At 45.7% G+C, this 22,172-nt stretch overlaps 1 protein-coding gene across 1 annotated transcript in view; it reads left to right on the top strand.

Moving 5' to 3' along the window:
• The window catches only part of AK9 (adenylate kinase 9), a 191,235-nt gene that overhangs the window by 8,596 nt on the left and 160,467 nt on the right, over positions 1 to 22,172 (top strand). The window contains exons 3-5 of the mRNA XM_019499938.2: positions 12,102 to 12,165; positions 15,016 to 15,068; positions 15,467 to 15,563. Of these exons, the coding sequence (XP_019355483.1) occupies positions 12,102 to 12,165; positions 15,016 to 15,068; positions 15,467 to 15,563 (214 nt within the window). The remainder of the gene's footprint in view (positions 1 to 12,101; positions 12,166 to 15,015; positions 15,069 to 15,466; positions 15,564 to 22,172) is intronic.

Raw genomic sequence — 22,172 nt, 5'->3', positions numbered from 1 at the left:
CAGCTTGCGCCCATTATTTCCAGTCCTCCCCTGGAGGGCCTTGGTGAATAGTTTTAAAGAAGTGATGGAAGCTTCCAGATCACAGGATCTGGTTTTCATATGGCACTTCAGTTATGGAGCTCACAACAGTTCACAAGCAGCCCTGGAGTGCGCTGGGGATAACTTTTTGATACAGATGGTAGAGAAGGCAACTATAGGGGACGCTCTTCTTAACTTGCTGCTTACCAACAGGGAGGAATTGGTTGAGAATGTAAAGATGGAAGGTCATTTGAGTGACACTGAACACAAAATGATAGAGTGATAGAGGAAGAAAGGAGTGCAGCAGAATAAAGACCCTGAAGTTTAGAAAAGCAGCCTTTTACAAACTCAGGGAACTGGTGGTCAGGATCTCCTGGGAGGCAAGTCTGAAGGGAAAAGGAGTCTAGAAAAACTGGCTGTACTTTAAGGAGGCCCTGTTAAGGGTGATGCGACAGAAGAATGAGAAGCACAACAGGCAACCAACCTGGCTAAAAAGCAATTTCTTCAATGAGCTGAAACTCAAGAATTCTATAAAGGAGTTCTATACAGTGAAATCTTGATCATATTACTAGAGAAGAGTATAGGAGTATCACATGTGCCTGCAGGGAGATAATTATGTAACCGATGCCAGCATGCTAAGGCCAGGTGATGCACTGGATTTTGGGTCCTCAGGGTGCCAGTAGCCCTGGGAGCCCCTCAGGCAGACTACTGATTGATGTGCCCCATGGAGAGGTGTGTACTTCACCCTCACCACCCAGGAATTTGCTCTGAACCTGATGAACACATTATTCTTTATTATACACAACTAATTTATTTACAAAAAATAAATAAAAAGTATGTAATAAGAATAGTTAATAATAAAACTAACAATTTAGATAAAATTTACAACTGCAACATTAGGTGGATAATTCCAGCACAGTGGTTGTTCCTACTTGTGTTAAACAACCTCAATATTTAAACTCACCTTGTTAGAACCTTTTAAAACAGTTTCCCCCCCATAACCCAGTTGATTTTCTTCAGGTCATAATCCACTTCCCTGAACAATAAATGGCAACACAGCTATAACTATGATCCACCACTAGATGCCAAAGGCGAGGCTTCTGCTACTCTGGAGAAAATGGACTCCTTTAATCCTTCCTGTCAACACAGAAAAATAGGCTCTGAACAGCTGCTGCAGGCAATAGGCTCCCTTTTGTGTCCTTTATTGACAAATTATTCCCTAAGCCAGGGGTTTTCAACCTTTTTTAACAAGTGTACCCCTTCTGTCTCAAAGTTTTACCTCATGTACCCCTTTATATATTTTTCTTGTTTTTAAGTGGGGAGGAGCAGATGAAGGCCCCACAGTGAGGGAGGGAGCGGGGCAGGGACAGGTACTGTTCAGCCAGGGTCAGGCAGGGTGCAGGATGGAGCCATGAGCGGCTCATCCAGAGGGCACAGAGAGGGAAGGTGGCTCTTGCCGCTGAGCACACCCTGGGATGCCATTGGGGGTGTACCCTTGGATCTGCATGTGGGGTGAAGGAGAGCTTCTGCTGGGGGGGGGGCAGATTGTGGCCCCAGCAGTGGGGGAGGGAGCAGGGCTGAGGCAGGAGCAGGGGCTGCCCAGCCAGGGCGGGGAGCAGAACTGAGCTGTGCTGGGGGGCAGCTCCCGCAGCTATGCACATCCCAGGAGGGCATGGTGGTGTGTACCCCCAGATCTGCACGTGGGGGGCCACTGTGGGCTGGGGTGCTGGGCTCTTCCGGTGGGGGGCTCAGCTGGGCTGTGCTCAGGATGGGTGGCAGTGGCACTGGGAGGGAGCTTGGGGGGGGCTATGGTGAATACTGGAGTGACTGCAACCCCCCCCCCTTTAGCACCACTCTTGTAGGCACCCACAGTGAGGGAGGGAGTGGGACTGGAGCAGGGGCAGGTGCTGCCCAACTGGGGCAAAGTATGGGATAGAGCCTCAAGTGACTCGCATCCAAGGGTTGATGACTCCCACCACTGCACACACCCCAGGAGGGCATAGGGGGTGCGTGTCCCTGTATCTGCACGCAGGGTGTGGACAAGCTTGGGCTGCGCCAGGCTGTTCCTGGGTTAGGCTGTGCTTGGGGCGAGTGGCAGCGGCGCTGGGAGTGGGCTATGCGAGGGGTTGCACCCACCCCAGAATTTGTCATAGCCCCATCCAACCTCCCTTTCCCAGTGCAGCCTGGCCCAACACCCCCACCAGGAGCAGCTCAGCGCTGCCTCAGCCCACAGTGGCCTGCAGCCCACCATGCCCCACATGCAGATCTGGGGGCAACCCCCTCTGCATGCCCTCCCGGGGTGTGCACAGCAGCAGGAGCCGCCACTCCCTGTGCTTCCTGAATGAGCCACTCATGGCTCTGTCCTGTGCTTTGCCCCGACTGGGAAGCGCCTGCTCCAGCCCCAGCCCCAGCCCTGGTCCCTCCCTCACCATAGGGGCCTATGGGATTGGAGCTACCGGGGGGGGGGCCTGTGGCCACTCCAGAATTCACTGTAGCCCCCCCAATCCCACTCCCAGCACCACCGACCCCCGTTCTCAAGCGTAGCCCAGCCCCCCGCTAAGAAGAGCCTGGCACAGCCCCAGCCAGCCCCGCCCTGTCCTGCCCTGCCCCACTTGCAGCTACAGGGGCACATGCCCCACCATGCCCTCCTGGGGTGTGCGTAGCAACAGGAGCCATCCCCTCCTCCTGCTCAGCTCTGTCCCACAGCCCACCCTGACTGGGCAGCCCCTGCCCCACTCCCTCCCCCCACAACAAACTTACCAGCCAGACCCAGCTGCTCTCCACATGGGCAGGTTGTGTTCCTGGCCACCCGTGTACTGCACTGTGGCTGTGTGAATGCACACAGAGTTCTGTGTACCCCCTATGATCACCCCTAGGGGTACACGTACCCCCAGTTGACATCCACTGCCTTAAGCATTTTCCTTCTGGAAATACACTTCCTGCAAACACTAGTGATTAGGTGTCCCCTCACGCATCAATGCTGGTTTGTATTCTCTCAGCCTACTCCCTCTTGGAGCTGTCTCTCCCTCCCAGTACATTCACTCGCAGACATGGTTTCCCTCTGCAGGTCTTTGACTCTGCTGCTTCTCCCAACTCCAGCAAGGCTGCCAGCTTTGCTTACCAACCCCTCCCAACTCTTTCCCAGGCACCTGTGTCCCTGGTTGCATAGCTCTGAACCCAGTGGGGAACCAGCTTCTCACACAATGACACACACTCTCCCCGTCCTGATGCCTGCTCCCTGGACAAGTTTTAGCTCAGTCTCCCCTGGCTGGGGGCTGAGTCTGTGCCCCCTCTCTCCAGGGCTGGAGTTTGTTCCTCCCAGCTTTTCTTCTTCCTTTCCTTCCCTCAGTATTTATGGTTCACTAGCAGCCAATCAGAACCCCCAGTTTGCAGTGTGGGCTCTGGTCACAATTTAAATGCTCCAATAAGAAGCATGCACCATACACTGTATACCCTCCTGTCTGGTAAAGCTTATGCACACTCTACCAAGCCTTGCTGCCCTTTTCTTGCAGAGCTCTTAAGCACAGCTCACCTGCTTGGCTTGCAGCCAGGCAAGCTTTGCAGCTGTTACAATTAGAAAGACCAAGGCATGATTTGAGATGCAGCTGGCAAGAGACATAAGGCAATAAAAAGGGATTCTATAAACATGCCAAAAGTAAGAGAAATATCGGAGAAACCATAAGTCCCTTATGAAATGTGGAAGGCAATTTAGTTGTGAATGATGCAAAGAAAGCTGAACTATTTAACACCTTTTTTACTTTAGCCTTCATAAATAGGGGTGGCTACCAGATGACAAGTGCAGTTGGCAACATAGATCACAGGGAAGGAAACAAGCAGCCTAGAGTAGCAGAAGAATGGGTTAAAAATTATTGACAGAAGCTAGATGCTTTCAAGCTGGCAGGGCTACATAAGATACACTCTAGGATACTGAAGGAATTGGCTGAGGTAATGTCTGAGCCATTCTCTTTGAGAATTCCATCAAGGTTGGTGTGTCCTGTCTGACTAGAAAAGGCAGATATAGTGCCCATCTTTAAGAAATGAAAGAAGGAGAATCCGGGGAACAATAAACAAGTCAGCCTGACCTCAATACCTGGAAAGATCATGGAGCAGGTCCTCAAAGAATCTGTTGTGAGGCGCTGTCTGGACGCTCTCCTTTAGGAGGCTGAAACCCTGCCTGTTCAGAATATTGCAGGCCTGCGCCACTTTTAACTTGGTCTAGAAGCATTTTAGTCCAGTCCGCTCAGATGGAGTGCTGTCGCCTGCCACGACTTGACATTATCACATACATTCTGGGGAACTGAAGGAAATGGTTTAATGGTAATCCCAGTAGCTGTAGGCCAATCTTTTTATGGGGCTCCAATCTCCCCTTTACCCCACGCTAACCACATCAGATGTACTTCAGCAGGAATGTTCGGTGTCTCCGCCTCTCTTCTATTTCTGTGGGCTCCGTACAACTCTAAGTTTGAGTGTAGACTGATGATGAAGGGACAACTGCACATGAGACTTTCAATAATGGCTGGTCATTAAGCGTAACCTCGACCCAACACAAAAAAGAAAAACAGCAAACTAACAAAACACAGTTCATGGCCTCCTGCCGCTTTAGGGATGATGTCCCCGTCCCTATTATAATCTTTCGTTCTCCTCCCCTCTGACACAGCTATAACTGAGTCCTTGATGCAGCCACGGGAGGAATATCTCTTCACTTAAAATGGGCATCATAAATAATTAATCAACATGAGGAAGAAAAAGGAAAATAAAAGCACAAAAAAAATCAATTTAAGTACTTATCTGGATTATTTGCTTTCTTGTCTGGCATAGGGCTCTTGCAGTCATTGCAGTCCACTAGCCACATGTCAGTAACCAGAGACTCTAGCTTCTCATAGATTTCATAGATTTTATAGACGTTAGGGATGGAAGGGACCTTGAAGATCATCAAGTCCAGCCCCTTGCCCCAGGGGCAGGAAGTCAGCTAGGGTCAAAGGATCCCAGCAAGATAAGCATCCAAACATTTCTTGAATTAATCCAGAGTAGGTGCCTGCACCACTTCTGGAGGGAGTCTATTTCAGGCCATGGTGGCTCGGACAGTAAAGAAATTTTTCCTTATGTCCAGCCTAAAACGGACTTGGGGGAGTTTATGACCGTTGGTCCTTGTTATCCCTTGGGGTGCTCTGGTAAACAGACATTCCCCCAGATGCACACTCCTTATGTACTTATAGGAAGCCACCAGGTCCCCCCTGATCCTGTGCTTTTCCAAGCTGAAGAGTTCCATGGCTCTCAGCCTCTCTTCATAAGCGATCATGCAAGTGGCTCTCCTCTGGACTCTCTCAAGTTTCTCAACATCCTTCTTGAATTGTGGAGCCCAGAATCAGATGCAGTACTCCAGCTGTGGCCTCACCAAGGCCAAGTACAGCGGGAGGATGACATCCTGAGACTTACTTGAGAAGCATCTATAGATGCAATCCAGAGTTTTGTTTGCTTTGCCAGCTGCGACATCGCATTGGCGGCTCATGTTCATCTTGTGGTCAGTCATGACCCCCAAGTCTCTTTCAGCCATGGTGCTAGTAAGCATAGCACTGCCAAACCTATAAGCATGCTGTGGGTTATAAGAAGCTCCTGAAGCTTCTCTAGGGATCTGCCTTGCCTTCTCCAGATGATCTCACTGGACTCTTCAGTGGCCATGTGGCCACGCTCAGCTTGCAGGTTTGCAACTCCTGCCTGCTGGAGGACTATCTCAGTTCCAGTTTCTGGCTATCCCAGAAGTGAGAGCACACCATGCTCTGACGGTGTCCTCCCCATTCTGCCCCTTACCAGGGCCCTAAATAGCCCTGCCAGGGATCTCTCCTCCAATCCGGAGGGAGAGGCTGCTTTTAAAATGCTGTGCCTTGAGTGTGGTACAGCATGCCTGCTCTGGGATCTGGTGAGTGCCAGGCTGCTGAGCAACCATTCCTGGCATTTCTTCCCTGTTCCCTGCAGCTCTCTCACAGGCACCTAAAGAAAAACAAGGTATTCAGGGAGAGCCCGAATGGATTCAGCAAGAGCAAGTCATACCTGACCAACCTGATTTCCTTCTGTGATAAAGTGACAGGCTCTGTGGATGGTGGGAGAGCAATGGATGTGATATACCTTGAGTTGAGCAAGGTTTTTGACACTGTCTCTCACAACATTCTCATTAACAAACTGAGAAACTACACACTAGCTGAAAGTACTGTAAGGTGGATACATAAGGATCTTTGTACTTAATGATGATAACGAGTTTGGGGGGGACTGATGCACCTCAGTGGCTCAGTGTCTATTTGGGAGTAGGTATCGAGTGGTGTTCCCCAGGGGTCTACCCTAAGTCTGGTGTTGATTAATATCTTCATTAATGGAGATACTGCACAATGAGACTGAGTGCATGCTTAACAAAGTTGCAGACAACACCAAATTGGGTGGGGTTACAAGAACTCTGGAGGGCAGGGCTATGATTCACAGTGACCGGGATAAACTGGAGAAATGGTCCACAATCAACCAGATGAGATTCAGCAAGGACAAGTGCAAACTCCTGCATTTAGAAAGGAATAATCACATGTACAAATACAGACTGGGAAATGACGGGCTAGGCTGCAGTAGTGCAGAGAAGGATTTGGCAGTTCTAGTAGACCATAAGCTGAATATGGGCCAACAGTGTGCCCTTGTTGCCAAGAAAAAACCCAGCAGCATGCTGGGTTGTATCAGCAGAAGTGTCACTTGCAGAGCGGGGAAAGTGATGCTTTCACTCTGTTCAGCACTGAGGAGGCTTCACCTAAATTCCTGTGTCCAGCTTTGGGCAAGAAGGATGTGGACAGTTTGGAAGCAGTGCAGCACAAAGCAACAAAAATGGTTAGGGGCCTGGGAAACCAGGCTTATGAAGAAAGGCTGAAAAAACTAAGGTTATTTAGTCTGAGAAAAAGAAGATTAAGCCGGGGAGTTGATAACAGTGTTCAAATACCTGAAGGACAATTATAGAGAGGATGGAGATGGGCTTTTCCCTGTGGTAGTAGAGGACAGGACTAGAGGCAATGACCTTTCAAAGTTCAGCAGAGGAAATTGAAGTTGTAGGTGAGGAGGAACTCTGACAATGAGGGTGGTCAAGCATTGGAACAGGCTACTTGGAGCAATTGTAGAATCTCCAACTTAGAAGTTTTTGAGAGCAAGTTAGACAAGCACTTGGCTGAGATGGTTTAGTTAGGGATGATCCTGCCTTGAGCAGGGGGTTGGACTAGATATTATGAGGTCCCTTCCAGCCTTACTTTCCTAAATCCTAATGTGGTCATTTATTTTTTATGTTCAAGTGAATGTTTTAATATTTAAAATATGACAAATTTGCAGGTTTAAGACAAAATATAAGTAAATAGACCCATTAAATTGTTTAGTTGAGCATACTGCATTACAGATACATGATGATATAATACTAAATAGTATTTCAATATTTTCTGTTTAAATCAGGTAGGTATTTAACTGGAAAGATCAACCAAAGCATCCTGTTTAAGTAATTTGTAATTTATTACAGTTGTAATTTAAAAGCTCTCTGTTTCTGAAATGAAAAGTTACATGGTCTCTTAGACTAAGATGATTTGTAATTGCCAGGTAATAAGCACCCATTTGTTGCATTCCATTGAGCTCACTGGAAAGCTAAGAAAGAGTTAGTTGCCTAATCTTAAATAACTCCAGATATCTAGCTATATGCAAATATGGGAGGAATTTTATATTTTTAAGGGCAACCCAACATAAAATATTTTATTTAAAGAAAATACTTTATTATATCCGGGGCCATGGAAGCACAGAGTATGCTCAGCTGAAAAGCTGCCTTTAATACATTTTTATGATTGATATTTGGCCCAAACTTGTGTACATTTGTGCAGTGCTGAAGTTCAGAATTTAAACAAAAGGAAAAAATTCAAACATTTTTTTCTGGTAACACTATTTTTTATGTATGCAATTATTTAAAGAGCATCCATCACCATATTACAAGGGGCTTCTTTTAAAGCTAAGAAAATACTAGCTTGAAAACAATCAATAAAGCCAAAACTAAGGCGGGTAGCTTTCCATCACATGCATTGGACTCTAGCCACTTCTACTTAGAAACTTTTGCTCATATAATATCAATTAAGCAACATAATTTTTATACTGTTTTTAGCCTAGCAAAATATTATTGTATTGTATATTGTATTGGCTATTGTATTGTATTGGCTATTGTGTATTGTATTGGCTGTGTATTGTATTGGCTATTGTGTATTGTATTGGCTGTATATTGTATTGGCTATTGTATATACAGGCTATAGTGTATGCTGACAACTCCTCTTGCTTATATATTCTCTTTTATTTGGGAAATGGCATAAAAATACTGGCAAATAACTCTCTGCCAGTAAAAGCTATGTCTGTCTCCATTGGGAGCTATGCCATAGCTATTAGGGGTGTGCAAAATAGGCCTTATTCGATTTGGATTTGGCCCAAATCAGGGACAGTGATTTGATTAATTGATTTGGATCACTGTTCCCGATTTGATTTGGCCAAATCCAAATCTGAAGATTTGATACTGATTCAAAGAATAAGCGATTCGGACATAGACACAGCTTTAAATGTTTTTTCTACATACCTCGAGGTACCAGCACAGCTCATGAACACTGCGATGCTGGGGTGGATGAAACATCCCACAGGAGTGGAGGGGGGCCCCTGCATGCTCGGGGGTGAACCCAAAAGTGGACCGGAAGTACTTTTGGTCCATTTCTGGTTCCACTGGGGAGTGTGCGGGAGGCCTCCCTGTGCCTCCCAGCTTGGCAGTCAGCCACGGGGGGGATCCTGGGTGACCCCCAGATCCAGAAGGCACCAGTCGCTAAGCCAGGGAGGCACAGGGGGGCCCTCCTGCGTGCTCTCCAGCAGACTCGGAAGTGGACTGGAAGTGCTTCTGGTCCACTTCTGGGTCAGCTGCCGAGTGCGCTGGGGATCCCCCTACACTTTTGTGGGGGGCTCCATCTGCCCCAGCATCACAGCATTCATGAGCTGCCAGCTACCTAGAGGTATGTAGAAAAAGTATTTAAAGCTGTGTCTACGTCCAAATCACCAAAACTTTCCAAATATCTCCTAATTGATTCGGAGGTGTTGCAGGGCACCAAGGTGCCTGCTCCTATAAGAGCAGAAACTGCCTGGGGAGAGCCACGCAGAAGTCTACAGGTGCAGGTTACTGTGGCAACAGCCCAACAGGTAAATTAGCCTGCACCTGCACCCAGTCAGCTGACCAAGAGAGGCAGAGCCCTGGGCAAATATAAACCCCAGGGCTAGGGAAGGGGAGTTCTCTGTCAGCAGTCGAGGGGGAAGGAGCTCTCAGAAAAGAAGCTCATGAGAGAGGCTTGGCTGCTTGTTCTACCCTGGCTAGAATTAAGGGGCTCCAGGAGCTCACCCGAGACTCTGGCTTATAAGGCACTTAGTGCTGGGAGAAGCTTGATGTTTTAAAGGGACAGAGCACACCCGGAACTGCTTATATTGTGTTATAGCCCAGGGGCTCAGTGTTTAGTTGCTGTTTTTACTGGTGGATTGGGCTGAGGCTATTGGGGAAGGAGGGGGGCCCACAACAGTGTGGGGACCCCAGCACCAGAGAAGGGCACAGAGACAGGGCTGCGAGAACCCCAGCACCAGAGAAGGGTACAGAGATAGGGCTGCAGAGAGCCCGGCGCCAGTGTGGGCACAGAGACAGGGCTGTGGAGAGCCCAGTGCCAGAGAAGGGTGCAGAGACAGGGCTGCGCAGAGCCCAGGGAGGACAAGGAGCCAAGTTATATCAAGGCCCAGGACAGACAACGTCAATACCATCTGTGAGTCTTGGGGCGTGGTAAAGGGGTGATTTGGAGCGATGCATCTAGCCCATAAGGCTGAGAGTGTTCCGTGAATCATCCATTTTGAAGCGGGATGCCAAGGGGTCTAAGAACCCACAGAGGTCAGAGGAGTCCAGTAAGACTGTGTCCTCCGGACAATAAGATCAAGGGCAGCCTCCCTATTCTAAAAGTACCAGCAAGACGTGGCTGGCAAGAAAGAGGGTGCCTGTTGGGCAAGATTGGCATGGTCAAGGAGCCCCAGGGGTATCACGGCCATCCCTGGGGACCCCATCCTGTGACAGGAGGGTTCTGATTCGATTCAGAGAGATTAAAGAGTCTCCTGATTCGATTCAGATTCGGAAATTCAGCCACCGATTTGGGTCGAATCTCCATTGAATCGAATCAGGGACCGAAACTTCACACAGCCCTAATAGCTGTGGTAGCAAATCTTTTCTCATGTAGGCAAGATCTCATGATCAGGCAAACTACGAAGGGAAGTGAGTTAAAAGGTATACTCCTAAACAATAAATTCCTGTGTTTTGCTAGCTTTTATATGAAGCTGTAGAGGAGTGCAAAATTTGTGAAGAGCAGTGTACTACTGTAGTATTGCAAGAAAGTGATTTTTAAAATATTGCAACATAAAACACGCACACATTAGGAAATGTAAAAGGCAAGGTTGCCTGCAATGGTACATTAATGTCTTTGAATTATCTAGTTTGTGTTCTGTGTTTCCCACCATGCTGCTGCCCTTTTGAATCTGCAAATTGGATGTAGACTTGGGCAGGGCAATTTAATGAATGAAGCGGAATAATGAATGAAGTGAACGGTCAAGTTAAAAGAAATATTTAAGATGTTCCTCTATCAAGTCAAATCAAAACAAAACACTCCATTTTAACTTTAAAAATTGTAACCAGCAAAATAAGCATACTCATTTCATTTCATAATCTTGTGACTTCTGCCTTTGTCCTGTCTCATCTGTTCTCCATATTATCTCTCTGCTGTCCTCTTATTTGTATATGATATTGCCCATTTTCACAAATCCTCATTTTTCTAATAGCCTTAAGTCCTGGAGTTATGGGAGTATGTGATTTTCATTTTTTCCTCCCAAACTTAAGCTTTTACTACTCAACTTCGGGCAGAAAAGTATTGTAGGGCATGTTTAAGGGAGTAAGATACAAATGCTTACAAAATTAAGAGAATCACCTAAATTATGAGGCAAAATGAGGACTATGATGCATTATTTTTTATCAAAATAAGTTATACATAGTAGTGTAATGTTGCATATGTACAGAGTACAGTTTTCAGTCGCAACATTCTTTCTTTTTCAAATTTACCAGGTTTATGAATTTTTATTGATGACTAACATGTCTTGTTTAATGCTTTAAGATTCAGACATCTTTGATACAATTCCATTCTGACATGTTATTTCAAAATGTCACTGTGGAACTTCATATTTCTTGCTTTTTTGTGACTTGCTGGGTTTCTTCTTTCTTTCGTATCATCGTCATTGATAACAAAGTTTTAGCAGGCCTTATATTTGTGAAACATGAAACTTGTAAAATAACCTTGTTAAAATTGTACAACACATAATAAATTAAGAGCAATCAGAGTGCTTGTTATTCTTTGCTATGTTGGCTTTTCAGGGCTAACAAAAATAAAAACACAGGAGAAGTATTTTATTACTGAAGTCGACTGGTAAGACTGGATATAAATGGGCGGCAGATCTGTGGAGTAAGAAAGTGAATATTTTGCAGAGCCACTTTTCAGAGTAGGGTACATCTTAAATGGAAAAATATTTCAGATATCATGTCTTTCTATCTCTACAAATCTTTCTATACTTAGGCATAAGTGAAGGGGTTTGATCAAACTTAGCAAAGAAAAAAATTATTTTGGTCTGTGACCAAGGATTTAATATTTCAGTCCAGTAAAATCTTTGTAAAAATTTATGGTCAACTTGTAGCAGAGGTTTGAAATAGATTTACAAGCATATTTAATGTAAATAAAATCAACTAAAGGATAATGGGAAGTATATATTGTTCAGTAACCTGTTGTGTTTCTCCATTGCTTAACTTAGAGGGCCTAATCTTGACTAGAGCTTGCAGTTGCTATTGCACTAGTAAAAAAACCATGCCCTGGTATTTTTTTGGTAACTGTAATATAAAGACAAATAATAGGGCTTGAATTTCATTTGTATTTTATTGTCTACTAGGAATGGCAAAGTAGATTTAAGCAAAAATGTATTTTTTTTTTCTTTTGAAGGGTGCTGGGAAGAAAACATTAGCAAGAAAAATAGCACAAATATGGAAATGCACATTCATAGAAGGTAAATAACATTGGTATCCAGAGCACAGCACTAGCTTTATAACAGTTTTTATTTAGAGTAGTCTTCATACTCCCTGTGATACTGGTTGATACATTGTTGACTTCAGTGGGGCCAACAGATTATCTGACAGGAAACGTATCATTGCTGAACCAGGCAAGTGCATCTGCCTATGCCACAAAGCTGCTAAACAAAGCAGTTTTCTCCTCTTTTGTGAAGAGAATGTTAACGTTTAATGACGCAACCAGAACCCCAGTCTTGTAAAGATCTTATCTTCATGTGGAGTTTCTCTGAAATCAGTGGCGTCTACATGAGTGCAGAGGCCTGTGAGGTAGGGAGTATCTTTCTGTTCTGTGTTTGCACAGTGCCTAACACACTGGGTTCCTAGTCCATGTCCTGGGCTTCTAACCGTATTGTAATCTAAATAAAAATAGATGAAAATTGGTGCTCTTGCCTTTGTAATTTCAAGTCAAAAAGTATCTGAGGGGTCATTTCAGTGGGAGCAGGGAGAGATTCTCCTACCCTGCAGCTTTCAGTTGGCCCACAGAAAGATGATTTGCTGCACTATTCAGTTTCATTTCCCTAACTCACTCTCCCTGAAGGTCCCTAAGGGTGGAAACAGAGGATCTTTCCTTGCCCTTGTTCCACCATAAAAATGTTTATGGCAGCACAAGGATGAATGAAACAGGCATCCCTGTACCACTTGTTGCCCCCAAATGCCCAATATTTGTGGGTGCGACAAAGGTGGTAATAGATTGAGCCACTTTATTGCAGTGGACATCTGTTTGCTCAGTAGCAACAGCTTCCCTGCCTCGGTTTGAGGGGCCCAATCCTGTATACCCTGGGAATTCCTGGGCAGGAGTGGGTCCCTCAAGTTGCTGGAGCATCTGTCTGGCTTTTCCGGTTTACAGAGATGTGCCCCAGGGACATCATAGTAAGCAGGGAACTCTGGGCTTTCCCCACTTAAAGAGACACACCCCCATGAGGTGTTTTTGCCTCTGTGCTAGGACCTGGTACCACCCATGCTTCACATGGAGACATGAATTAGCATAGGTCCCAACATGGAAGCATGGGGCAGTGAGGAAGGTGGGAAACCCCTGGCAAGGGAAACACATGTGCCGCCTGTCACTGACCCATGTCTCTGCAAGTCAGCACAGGAACCTGCATGGGTCCTTGCAACTCTTTGCTGGTACCTGCACTGATCCATGTGTCACCTGGAGGGACAAGTCAGTGCTGGTCCCAGCAAGGAAGTGTGGGACAGTGAAGGAGGTGGGGAATTCCCTGGCAAAGGGAGCATGTTACCTCTTGTCCCACATTGGGCCCTTGCCCATTGTAGTACAGTGGGCAATGTGCATTTCGCACAGTGAAGAGGATCAGCTGTGACTGTTTCTGTCCTTAAGGTCAGCAGGTGCAAAGCAATTTCTTGGCACAATTCTTTGCCACAGCAAATGCATTGCTAGAAGCGCTGGTCATTTAAAGGCATTTTGAGGAAAAGGGCTAGAAACTTTGATAGGCAAAAAATGAGCTTAGGTCTCCAGCAATTTCTTGTTGTCTTACACTAAGCTGCAGTTACTGGAGCAAAAAAAAAAAACCATAGCAGTGCTCCAGCTTCAAACATTTGATATTAGATATAATCAAAATTATCGGCATGAGCATGAGAGCTCAACAAGGATTGCTGAGTAGAGAGAGTTTCACTTCTTTCCTGTTTTGTGTTTCAAGAGCAGTTGTGTGTGTGTAGACTGGGTGGGATGGAAGGAAATTATGTCTGATTTTACTCCAGAGTGAAAAAAAATGGAATACTTCTTAAATTCTGGGAAATACTTCTCTTTTTAGGATGTTGTACTTTAGGATATTTTGCTTCAAGCTTTTATCTCTGCCTCAGATTTTTCCTACCAGTTTACGACTGATGTGAAAGGGAGAACTTGAAAGGGAGACATGGTAAACTAAAGATATAATATCCTTAAATTGTAGGGAAACTACTTCAAATAACTTTTTATAACTTCTTATAAATGAACTCTATAGTTTACAACTTTTCTTAATTTTTTTTTTAATTATAAATGTTTTTCTTGAATTAATTAAAAATGGAGGCCCTCTAGTGGTCAAAAGAATACTTCAGATTCTCTTGATTAAAAATGTCTTACAACATAGCAAATAAAATGTCTTTTATTGCATTTTGAAGACTTTGAGTTCAAATCTTAGTGAAGTTGAAGTTTTATTAAATCTCTTAGCTTTTCTATCAGTGAAAATACAGAATTCTAAATTCATACCACTTTTCTAAACAAAAGTGATACCTGATGCAAAACATTTCATGTGGTTAAAAAAAATGAAAAAAAGAATTGTACAGCTATTTAATGATCAGTTACTCATGAAAATAAACAGGTTAGAAAAGTGCTTATTGTTCCAAATGAACAAAATCATGAATATACATTTAGGGACAGATCTTTCCATCTCTCTTTATGGACACTGTCTTTGACTTTGATAGGATTTATACATAAGAAGGATTTATACAAGCATTCTTATGGGCCCAACCCATCATTGCAGTTCACCAAGTCATACTAAAAAAATAGTTAGGAGGCCTGTTGTTACTGTCAGTTTTATCTCTCTTAATTTATATAAACTTCTTTTCAACTGGCTGTTTTTAGAGCTGACATTTTTGTTTGTTCTTCTTATAAAATTTGATTCCTTAATATGCAAAATAGTTCCATTAAAATATTCATCAATGGATTTCATGGTAGTTGCAGTATGATAGTATGGGATGCTAATTAAGACAGCCCTTCTAGGTGATTTCTATATTTAAATGTACTATATAGATGCAAAATATGTTTCATTAATTGTTTTCATTTTAATTTTTAGCTTTGGAAGTAATAGAAGAAAATATTTCTACAGGAACAGAATATGGACTTAAGGTAAATATGTACCTTTTATTAAATTTCATGTAGTAAGGTTGGAGTGTCGTTCTATTTGTGATGGTTGAGGAAATTTGTAAGAAGCAAGGGCTTTTTCTGATATCTTTTATTGAACAAACTGCATTGTTGGAACAGACGTTAGACAAGAGTTCAGGTAAAGAGTGCTAAAGAAGGGCACTTCGTGCCCCAGAGCTTGTCTTTCCCAACTATACAGTTAGTTTAATAAAAGAATAGCAGCAAAAAACCAAACAACCCCCCCCCCCCAAAAAAAAAAAATTTAATTCTTGCATTACATTTCATGATGTTCATCAGGCTCAGCTTTATTCCCATTAAAGGCAATGGTGGTAGGAGGGACAAGAACACAGATATTTTAAGAAGTTATATTTTATATTTTTTAGTGTCAAGAATTGCTTTATAGAGGTCAAAGTATCCCTGAAGAACTGGTTACAAGGATGATTCTGAAAAAGACTGAGACACCAGAAGCTGCTCATTTTGGTAGGTGGTTTGTTTTTTTGTTCTCTCAAACTATGCTACCACAACCCTGTAAAAGTTTTTTCATCTTATAAATCCCCCATACATTATTTTTTTAAATATTCTAATTAGAACGCATCAGAGTACATGTGTAGGCACCCTAGGAGATTCAAATCTTGTCTTTTCCCAATGTATGGGTCCTCCATTTGAATCTTTGGTATCTTGTACCTTGTAACCTCACCTATCTTCCCAGAAAACAGCAATTTTGGTGGTAATATCTTCATCTAGGATAGTTCAGGCTCTGGTGGCAGGGTTGCCACACACTTTATTTCACAAACGTAAGGTCTCTTGGAGATCTCATCCAAAATTATTTATGACTTTCATTTAAAGCAAACAATATATTAACCTGTAGTTTTTCCAAAGCCTCATTGTCATGAAGACAAAAAAGACTTCATCTGCTGAATGTTCACAGGGCCCTATCTCTCTGTATCAATAGAATGAACCTCTTTAGAGCTTCTCCAAAGATTAAGAGACAAGGCAGCTTCAGCAGAGTGGATTATATCGTGCATGAACATTTGCTAAATTCTAGTTTACAAAATTCCTTCTATACAGACATCTACTCATTTGGTGAGATTACAGTGTACTTCTCCAGCTCTTCTGAACAATGTCCTGATACATAAACATATGCAAAGCTTCTACATGGTTACAATAGTAATCTATGCAATAGCCTAACTATGGAGGGATTACCAGAGAAGTAGCACAAAAACAGCTAACCACACTGCCACTATTGGCACAGTAGGAGCCAGCAGTGCCCTGTGTGTTGGTGGTTCTCCCAGTTGCAGATCTGCTGTGCCACACCTCTGCTTCTTCGGATAATTACTCTAAACATTACACAATACTTCAAAGTTCTTGATATGATGCAGACATTTGCAAAGCAGTTCTCCATTTAGTGATCCAATAGACTCCAAACAAATTATTTTACTAACAACTGCTTGAGAGTCGCCTACAATAGAACAGATATGTGTGCAGTCACTCAAAGGAGAGGAATGGTTACTTACCATTCATAGTAAATGTGGTTCTTTGTGATGTTCTCTTCATTTGTACATTCTGAATCCTTGTACCATTCTTTCATCTTTGGAAATGCAAACATCAGTTTCAGTTAGAAGGAACTGAAAGGGAGGCAGATTGGTTCCAAGTATTAGGACTTGCAGGGCTCCCTCCTTATGGTACTGGTAGCAAAAGTCTCTAGCACACACCAAAAGTGAAAAGAGTGTCAACACATCTTGAAGAACAGCAGATACCTCAAAGAAGAACATCAAATGCTAGTTTCTTGTCTATATACATAGCTGTGGTCACCTGACCTAGATAAGTCATCCAGACAGATATAGGCTATGTATACAGAGCTGAAGGCTTATCTTCAGAAGGGTATGTATTATTGTAACTCCAACTTCTAACCTTAGTTTGAAAAATAAAGGGTCTACTTCCCACTTATTATTATTCTACACTTTTGGGAATCACTACATAGGAAATCAGTGAAATGGGAATGAACATTTGAACCCTAGTTTACATAAGCAAGAAAATTCTCAGTCAAATTTGTTTCTTTCATATCTCTCCCCATGAAACACCTCAATGATGGGGTGGTCCCCATCAACCATTTGTTCTGACTTAGACCACAATGTATTGGTATTAGTTAGCCAGCTTGGTTGAGAAAAACGGGTTCACTAGATGACAATTGAACAGATATAGCTGTCAAAATGAAGTGCCAAAATACTGCTCAGGGGGGCACATCTACATGTGCATATTAAGGTGAAGCAATAAACTCCAGTGAATATCACACTAGGGTTTATTGCTCCTGGGTGCTGTGTTTACATCTGCATCTGGGACTGCAACAGGTTGAGCTAGGTTGGAGCAACCCCAGCTGGCAGGGAGCCTGGGGGGTCAGCCTGCCAGCCTGGGGCTGCTCCACCCTAGTTCAACATACTGCAGAGGGTCAATCTGGGGTACGAGGATGCTCCAGAGTGGGACTAGCCAGCAGGCAGCCCCTGCACTGAAGCACCCTTGTGCTCTACCTAGACACATCAGTGTCTATGCGTGTGCTGCTGCAGAGTAAAAAAAACTCCACAGCAGGATAGTACTGTATTTACAAGTCCTATCCTGCTGCAGAGTTTATTAGTTTCCTGTGCCCTAATAGAGCCACACATATAGGCACCAAGGGTGTGTGTAGACAAAACGGGGGTTTACTTTGCCCTAAATTGAAGCAGTGGGTTTTTAAAAACACCGCTTCAATTTAGGGCAAAGTAAACCACCATGTCATGTACACCCATGTCTTACCTGCCTCTCTGGTGGCAGGGAGGGGAGGGCGAGCTGCCGGTGGGTGGAGTGGTACCTGGGCTGTGGGGGGGACTGGACTGGGACTTCCCTCCATGGCAGCGGCAGCACCCCCCAGGTGGCATCTGCCCATAGGCACCTGGCTCAGGTGGTCCCAGGGGGCACCGCAGCCACAGAGGAAAGGACCAGGTCCCTGCACAGCTCGCGCAGGCAGGCTCCAGGGGGGAAAAAAAGGAGGCTCGCCGCTTTTTTCTTTGGTGGAGCTTGCTTTCCTGGGCTGCTGCCAAGCTGCCTGCACTGGCTGCTTGCACAGCCCCTGAGCTGCACAGAGCCCAATGCTTCACTCCTCGGAGCTCCTTGGTGTTTTAGTTTGCTGCACCCCAAAGTCATTTAAGGCGCATTATGCCACTGAATGTGCTACAGTGACTGGAATTAATATGCAATACACTCCCAACACATGCAAACACCAACGCCATTAAAGCGGTGCAAAAGCATTTAACCCACTTTAAGGTGTCGTGCAGACATGCCCCTCATTTCATCTATAGATGTTTACTGCAGAGCTAATTAGTCAACTCAGTAAATGTTTTGTGTAGACACAGCCTGTTAGTCCAGGCCATGTATTCCAACTGAGCCTCCACCTAACTGCCACATCACTATTCTTTCCTCCAGACTTCCCAATCCATTAAAAAAACCCCACTGTATATCCCTCCACCACATCAGTCACACTGATGTATACTGATATTCCATCAGTACTATTCCTCGCCCCATTAACAGGCAAGACTGAAGAAATCAAACCAACCAATTCTGACCAATAACCATAAACATCTCAGATTCAAGACCATCTGGCCCCTTAAATATAATTATTCCTTTGTCCTTTCTCCCATTTAAGACAGTGAGCAAAAGTTAAAAGGACCTAAATGACATTAAGAGAAGGATCAAAGCAAAACAAATTCTAAATGCTTTTTGTGTTCAACTATAAGGCACCCTGTTCTCTGGATCTGCAGGGTTGGTTAAGACAATGGTAGGCTCATGAATCTAAAGCCAGGAGGAATGCCTGACTTCAAGGTCTGTCCCCATTGATAGGTATCCATTTGTCTTTGGCATGCAGCTTGTGAGCTAAAATTTTGCAAACTGCCTTTCCCTCATTCACTTTGTTTTGTCTAATGCAAGGGTGGGCAAAATACATCCCGCAGGCCAGATCTGGCCCATGAGGCCATTCTATCTGGCTCACGGGGACCCTAAAAAATTTAGAAAATTAACATTTATCTGCCCTTGGTTCCTGTCAAAAATGACAGGAACAAAGGGCAGTAGGACCCAGGGGAAGCCCAGCGGGCTCCCACAACAGCAGGGCCGCCCAGCCCTGTCCTACCCCACCCAGCCAGAAGCCCCAAGGGGGGCTTCTGGCCTGGGACCACGTGGCTGCCCCACGCCAGAACCTCAGGTAAGGGGGAAGTGGTGGGGAAGGGCAGGGGAGGACCTCAGGCAGGGAAGGATCCCAGGGAAAAGCGGCCCGGAGAAAAGCTGAGCGCGGGGGAGAAAGAGTGGCCCCTCGCACCGCGGCTGGCACCCCACACTGCAGCTGCTCGCAGCCCATGCAGGGCTGTCCTGAGCAGGCACAGCCAGCTCCACACGGGCTGTGAGCAGCTGCAGCACGGGGTGGGGTGGGGCGGGGCGCTTTCCCCTCCACCCCCTGCACTCAGCACCACCTTGTACCCAGCCCCACTGCCAGCCCGGGCCCCCACGCCAGCCCCAGACTTGCCCGTCAGGACTGCATGTGGTGACAACAGCTGGGGCCCCCTAACTTGCAGACAGTGGTTGCCACCACAGCCTGTGGGCTGCCCAGTGCACACTCCAGGCAGGCAGCAGCATCCAACACTGCCTGCCATGGCAAGGGGGGGTGGGGGGCGCAGCTGCTGCCACTGACAAGCAAGCCTGGAGCCAGCGCAGAGCCCAGGTTGGCAGCAGGGCCAGGTTACAAGCTGGTGCCGAGTATGGGGAAAAGCGACCCCTTGTTCACCCCATAGCCCTGCACTGTAGCCACTTGCAGCCCACGTGGGGCTGCCTGTGCCTGCTCCAGACAGCCCCATGTGGGCTGCGAGCACCTGCAGCAGGGAGCGCCGGCCATGGGGCAGGCAAGGGGCCGCTTTTCCCTATGCTCAGCACCAGCTTCTTCCCTGCCGGTAAGCAGAGGATCAGGGCTGTGCGCTGCCCCCTGCCCATACTGTGGGGCTGGGGGGCATGGAGTGAGAAGGTGTGGGAGCCAGTGGGAACACGGGGCCCACACCAGTGTCCCGGGGCCAGTGCTGGCAAGGCCCAGAGCAGGGCAGCAGGAGTACAGGGTCCTGGCTGGCAGGGGCTCTATGGATCTGGGCCAGCTCCCCCATCTCCCTGCACCCTGCTGGTGCAGCCCAGCCTGGCTCCACAGACTCCTGCCAGCCTGTGCCCCACTTTGGGCCCTGCCAGTGCTGGCCCTGGGACATTGGTCCCAAGACATTGGGACATTAGTCCCAAGATGGTGACCAGGGGGTGGGGCACCTGTCAAGGGACGGGGCTACCCATGTGGCCCTCAACAGCCTGCCAAAACTGGGAAAGTGGCCCTCCACCCGAAATATTTGCCTGCCCCTGGCCTAATGTGTACAAAGTGCTTATTGTCTGGGTCCAGATGTGGACCTTCATGGTACCCATGGACAGCCATGGCATGTCTCTGGTTCCCTAATAATATACAGAGTGGGGTCCTTCTCGGAATTTTTCTGTGGAAGATTGTGGGATAAATTGTCTTTCCTTAATGTGGTTTTGTCACCCAACACATTGATTAGTTTTGTGTAATTGTAGCAGAAGCTAGAATGATGGATCTGTTGGAAGAGTTCTTCCTGGCTGCAGCCTAACAGTTAAAGGAGTGGGGCAGAAAGAGTGGAAGGGGATTCAGGAATTTCAGAAATGTACAAGGCCACTGGTTGCAAGAGGCACAGAGGAAGAAGCATATACAACTTTGGAAGACATGAAGAATGCTGCAATGTGTGTGCCAGTGTTACTGGAGCAGGAAAATTAATATGGTATAGTGGAACCATATCATTTTGCAAAGGTGGCTTGATTAGCAGTAGTTCAAAGACTTCTGCAGGAAGAAGCAGACCTTCAAAGACCTATGTGAGAAGTGTTTGCAGTATGGTTTGAGAGAGCCCATGTGGTTCAGAATTATATTGCTATTGCTGTCTGGAAACTGGAAATTCTATACTGCAGCTCCAAGGCTAACATGTTTAACAAGTAAACTGTTGAACTGGTAGTAGTGGAGGTGCCACCAGAAGGAGCCAGCAAATATGCTCACTTCAACCAATCCTATCCTCTGATTCTGCAGGAATTGGTAGACTACAGAGCCAACCTCATCAACACCTATGTAAGTAGTACTGGCAAGATGCACAAAACCAGAGGTATATAAGTCTGATACTTACATGCTTGGACAAGTTGGGAATTAATTCCCTCCTGATGACATGTACAGTATGCAAGTGTTCATGATGATTTTGGGGGACCCTAACTAACCTCTTCTGCCATGGTTTATGATATCATAGCCAGACAACATGAGGCTGCACAGAAAATTCAGTTACTTCTTAACAATTGAAGAGTGGCGGTGAAGTATACATTTGGAGGGTTGAAGACAAGATGACACTGTATCCAAAATAATGTGAATGTTGACATTCGAAACACCATACCCATGACTGTGGCTTGTTGCATTTGCAAAGCATCCTGAGCCAAAGTGTGAATATTTTTCTTTTGAGTGGACTTTGAACACTGATGAACTCTGTAGCTGTTTTTCACAATTGTAGAAGTTTCTATAAGTCATACTTTGATAGGGATGATGCCCTGAAGGAAAAAACTCACCGCAGAGGGAAGAGCTCCTGAGCCAGTGGGACACAGCGGCAAACTGGATGTCCGGCAGGAGCAAAACCACAGCAGAGAAAAACGCTGAAGCAACGAAAGGGAAAGGAAAAAAAGAAAGAAAAGGCACAACAGGTCCAGGCAGAGCCAGGGTCGGCTTTAGCCCCGGCATGGACCCATTCTGTGGAGACATGCTGGCGCCGATTTGCCTCCCGGCCCCTTAGAGTAGAGATAAAAGCTCTGCCGGAAGCAGAGTGGGGAGGACCAGAAGTGAGACTTCTGGTGGGGCCAGAAGAGCCCCGAGGAAGAGGGAGCTCCACAAAGGAGCAGTAGTGGCTGCCCCAGGAGGGGGCACACAAAGAAAGGAAAAGCCCACAAGGGCTAAGGTACAACATACCTGAAGAGGAGGTGTGGGTCCCAATTGCCTCTGGACAG

The sequence above is a fragment of the Alligator mississippiensis genome, chromosome 1 (genome assembly GCF_030867095.1).
Source record: "Alligator mississippiensis isolate rAllMis1 chromosome 1, rAllMis1, whole genome shotgun sequence".
In the NCBI taxonomy this organism is placed as follows: Eukaryota; Metazoa; Chordata; order Crocodylia; family Alligatoridae; genus Alligator; species Alligator mississippiensis.
Note: the sequence above shows the minus strand (reverse complement) of the source record. Positions and strands in the feature narration are given on the sequence as shown.